Genomic DNA, 2,759 nt, shown 5'->3' on the forward strand with positions numbered 1-2,759 from the left:
TATGAGCCTCCATCTGAACAATATGCTGAGATATTTTCCCAGGCAGCCAAAATCTTCTGGCAGCCCTGGCTCCAAGCGTCTGGGAGGAAGGGACCTGCTCCCAAAAGCCCTCTCCTCCCTCATCCTGGTGCCTTAGAGAGCGACCCGAGATCTCCAGTTCCCCGGTACGATTTTCCCCATCAGTGTTGTAGCTCGACTCCTGCCTTCCTGCAGCCTCTCCGACTCCTCCCAGGAAGTCCCAGCTGCAGACGAAGCATTTCAGAGACAGGGAGAGAGCGGCATGTGTGCAAATGCAACCTGGGCGGTTGTGCCAGACTTCTGCAGCATAAGGCAGCGTGGCCCAGCTTGATGTAAGTTGGTTTTACCCCCCCCCATCCCTTCTGGGAGCTGCCTTGCGCCTACGTGTGTGCGCTTGCTGGCTGTTGCTGCTGCATTCGCCCGTGCTCCCGCTGTGGCGTTGCCTCCCACGGTTCAGGGGGTTCAGGGGGACCCTTGTCCCCAAAGCCTTTTGGGTGCACCTGCGAGCAGCCAGGCTGGCCAGCACCGTGGAGGTGCTTGGGGAGCACCAGGACGGAGGAGACGGCTGGTGCCCGCAGGCTGGAGGGCAGGAGGTGGTGAGTGACCGGTCCCCACGGTGACCTTCCAGCTGTCACCTCCGAAATCCTGCTCCACCCTGTGCACCCCGCCAGGGCAAGAAGTGCCCCGGCTTCCTTGCAGGGAGCGTACGTACAGCCTGAAACGCACAACCAGGTGAGAGGCTCCCTGAGCCTTTCCCAGGCTTTTTGATTCTCTGACCCCGCTCCAAAACGTTGTCCAGGGCTGCCTCTAGCTCTTTCCAGGAGCCTTGTGTACCGGGGTCAGGGTGCTGCTCCCAGTGTACAGCTCTTACACCAGCTCTGCAGTTTTCTGTAATCCAGTGAAGCCCTTTTTACTGCCACACTTTCGTTTTGTCACCTGCAGGGTGACATTCCAGTACTCATTTGCTTTGCATCCCAAAGCAGTGTCCCCCCACACCTCAGCACCCGTCCCCGACATGCAGCTGTCCCACGCACAGGGACAAGGTGGGTATTTTGCAGTCCCAAGCAATATTATGCTGTGGCTTCCTGTTTTTCCATAAGTTGTGCTGTTTTTTCCCAGCTGGGCAAAGAGATCTAAAACCCCGCTGGTCTCAGCTGGCAGCCCCTTTGCACTTCTGTTAGAAATAATACAAAATGCAAACAGCGGGGACTCACATCCTGCATGTAAGGATGGCAAGTGCACCAAGCAGTACAGAGAACTTACCTGTGGGCTGACCAGCTTTAAGCCTGTTTTAATTTATTTTTTGGCAGCTGGGTAAATTAATCCATGGCTGGTCAAAATAAAGGTGGGTGCATCCTCCAGACTTGCCGCTTTTATCTCAAGTACCTAACAAAACATTAACTTATTTTAGCTTAAATACGGCATGTTTAAGCAATACTGTAGAATAGTTGAGGGGACCCGAGGTGAAGGAACAGGCTGCATCAGGCACAGAAATTAATTTGTTTGGGCCCTTGAAGGAAAAGTAAACACCAAAATCACTTTGGAAATGGAAGCTGAGATCTTTTTAATCAGAATAAGACTTGTGACTAAACAGCCTGGAGTTGCAGCAGCTGAGAGGCCAGAGATTCTCAAAAATAGCAGCACTCTTGCTTTGATTTTGGTTTTTGTAACCTTAAGAACAGGAAGGAAGAGGAAGGGGTGGGTTTGTGTGGAGTAGGTTTGCCCAGCGCACATCCCTAAGGCCCCTTGTTTCACTTGCCAGCCTGAAGAGGCAGGGTGTCCGAGCAGCCCCAGCAGCGAGGAAGGTGGAGGTGCTGCAGGGGAGGAAGGGCAGAGGCAAGAGATACCTGGGATCAATGAAACTGCATGGGAAGCTGATGCTGAATACCGAATTCCAAAGGATGCCCTCTCACTGGTGTCCGTACTGCTCCCCCGAGGGCAGAGGAAAGTGGGGGGAGCCTGGAATTGGGGAGAGAGGAGACAGAAGCCATGGTTGCCCTTGTGATCCTGACTTTGTGTGTGTCATGGGCACAAAGTACAGTCCCGGCGCTGTTTGGCATTGCAGTGACAACACACAAAGCGGCTCATTCCCCCTTTTCCTTTCTGTGGCAGAATAACCACAGCTTTGGGTCTGGACCTGCGCTGCGTCCCCAGGTACACGGAGCATTTGCTTCGCCCCTGCAGCTGTGGTGCAATTATCTCACCCCTCTGCTTTGTGTCCGCGGGAAATGCAGGTCCGTGCCCGCAGGATTGAGACAGCAGGAGCCGTGGCATGCTCAGGAGAGTGGGACTGTCTCTGCGTCACTTCTTGCTGGAGAGGAAGAGCTGTGCTGGATATAGCTCGTACTCCGGCGAGGTATTGAATGCCCAGCGTGACTGTTTCTGGCCCGCAGCCTGGTCCCTGGCTCAGGCTGCAGCGGTGTGGAGCCCAGGGGAGCTGACTGCCCAGGATCTAGCCTTGGCAAGCGGTGGCAGATAGGGCACGTCAGGAAAAGCCACACTGGTGCAATCTCCTCTGTACACGCCTATTTCCAGGTAGCCTGTTTAAAGGGAACATCTCATAAGCAAGAGAATATTCTTCATAAAGAAGAAAGCTCACTGTTTGTGGGGTTGCCTCATTTAATGGTGTCTTCTGCTAAAGCCTCTCGGGTTGCGAAGGACTTGGGAAATATCTTAGAGATACAAACACGCAGAGCAAGGAAATCACATGCGGCAGGGAGTCAGTGGTAGAAGGTTGTGGC

The 2,759-nt window shown here is 53.9% G+C and overlaps 1 protein-coding gene across 1 annotated transcript in view; it reads left to right on the top strand.

The window, feature by feature from the left end:
• Positions 1–276: 276 nt before the first annotated feature.
• Positions 277–2,759, top strand: part of CCBL1 (cysteine conjugate-beta lyase, cytoplasmic) — a 10,820-nt gene continuing 8,337 nt past the window's right edge. Inside the window, exons 1-2 of the mRNA XM_009573919.1 lie at positions 277–350; positions 2,253–2,374. Coding sequence (XP_009572214.1) covers positions 2,291–2,374 — 84 coding nt within the window. The 5' untranslated portion in view covers positions 277–350; positions 2,253–2,290. The remainder of the gene's footprint in view (positions 351–2,252; positions 2,375–2,759) is intronic.

Source organism: Fulmarus glacialis, unplaced genomic scaffold, assembly GCF_000690835.1.
Source record: "Fulmarus glacialis isolate BGI_N327 unplaced genomic scaffold, ASM69083v1 scaffold24973, whole genome shotgun sequence".
Taxonomy (NCBI): domain Eukaryota; kingdom Metazoa; phylum Chordata; class Aves; order Procellariiformes; family Procellariidae; genus Fulmarus; species Fulmarus glacialis.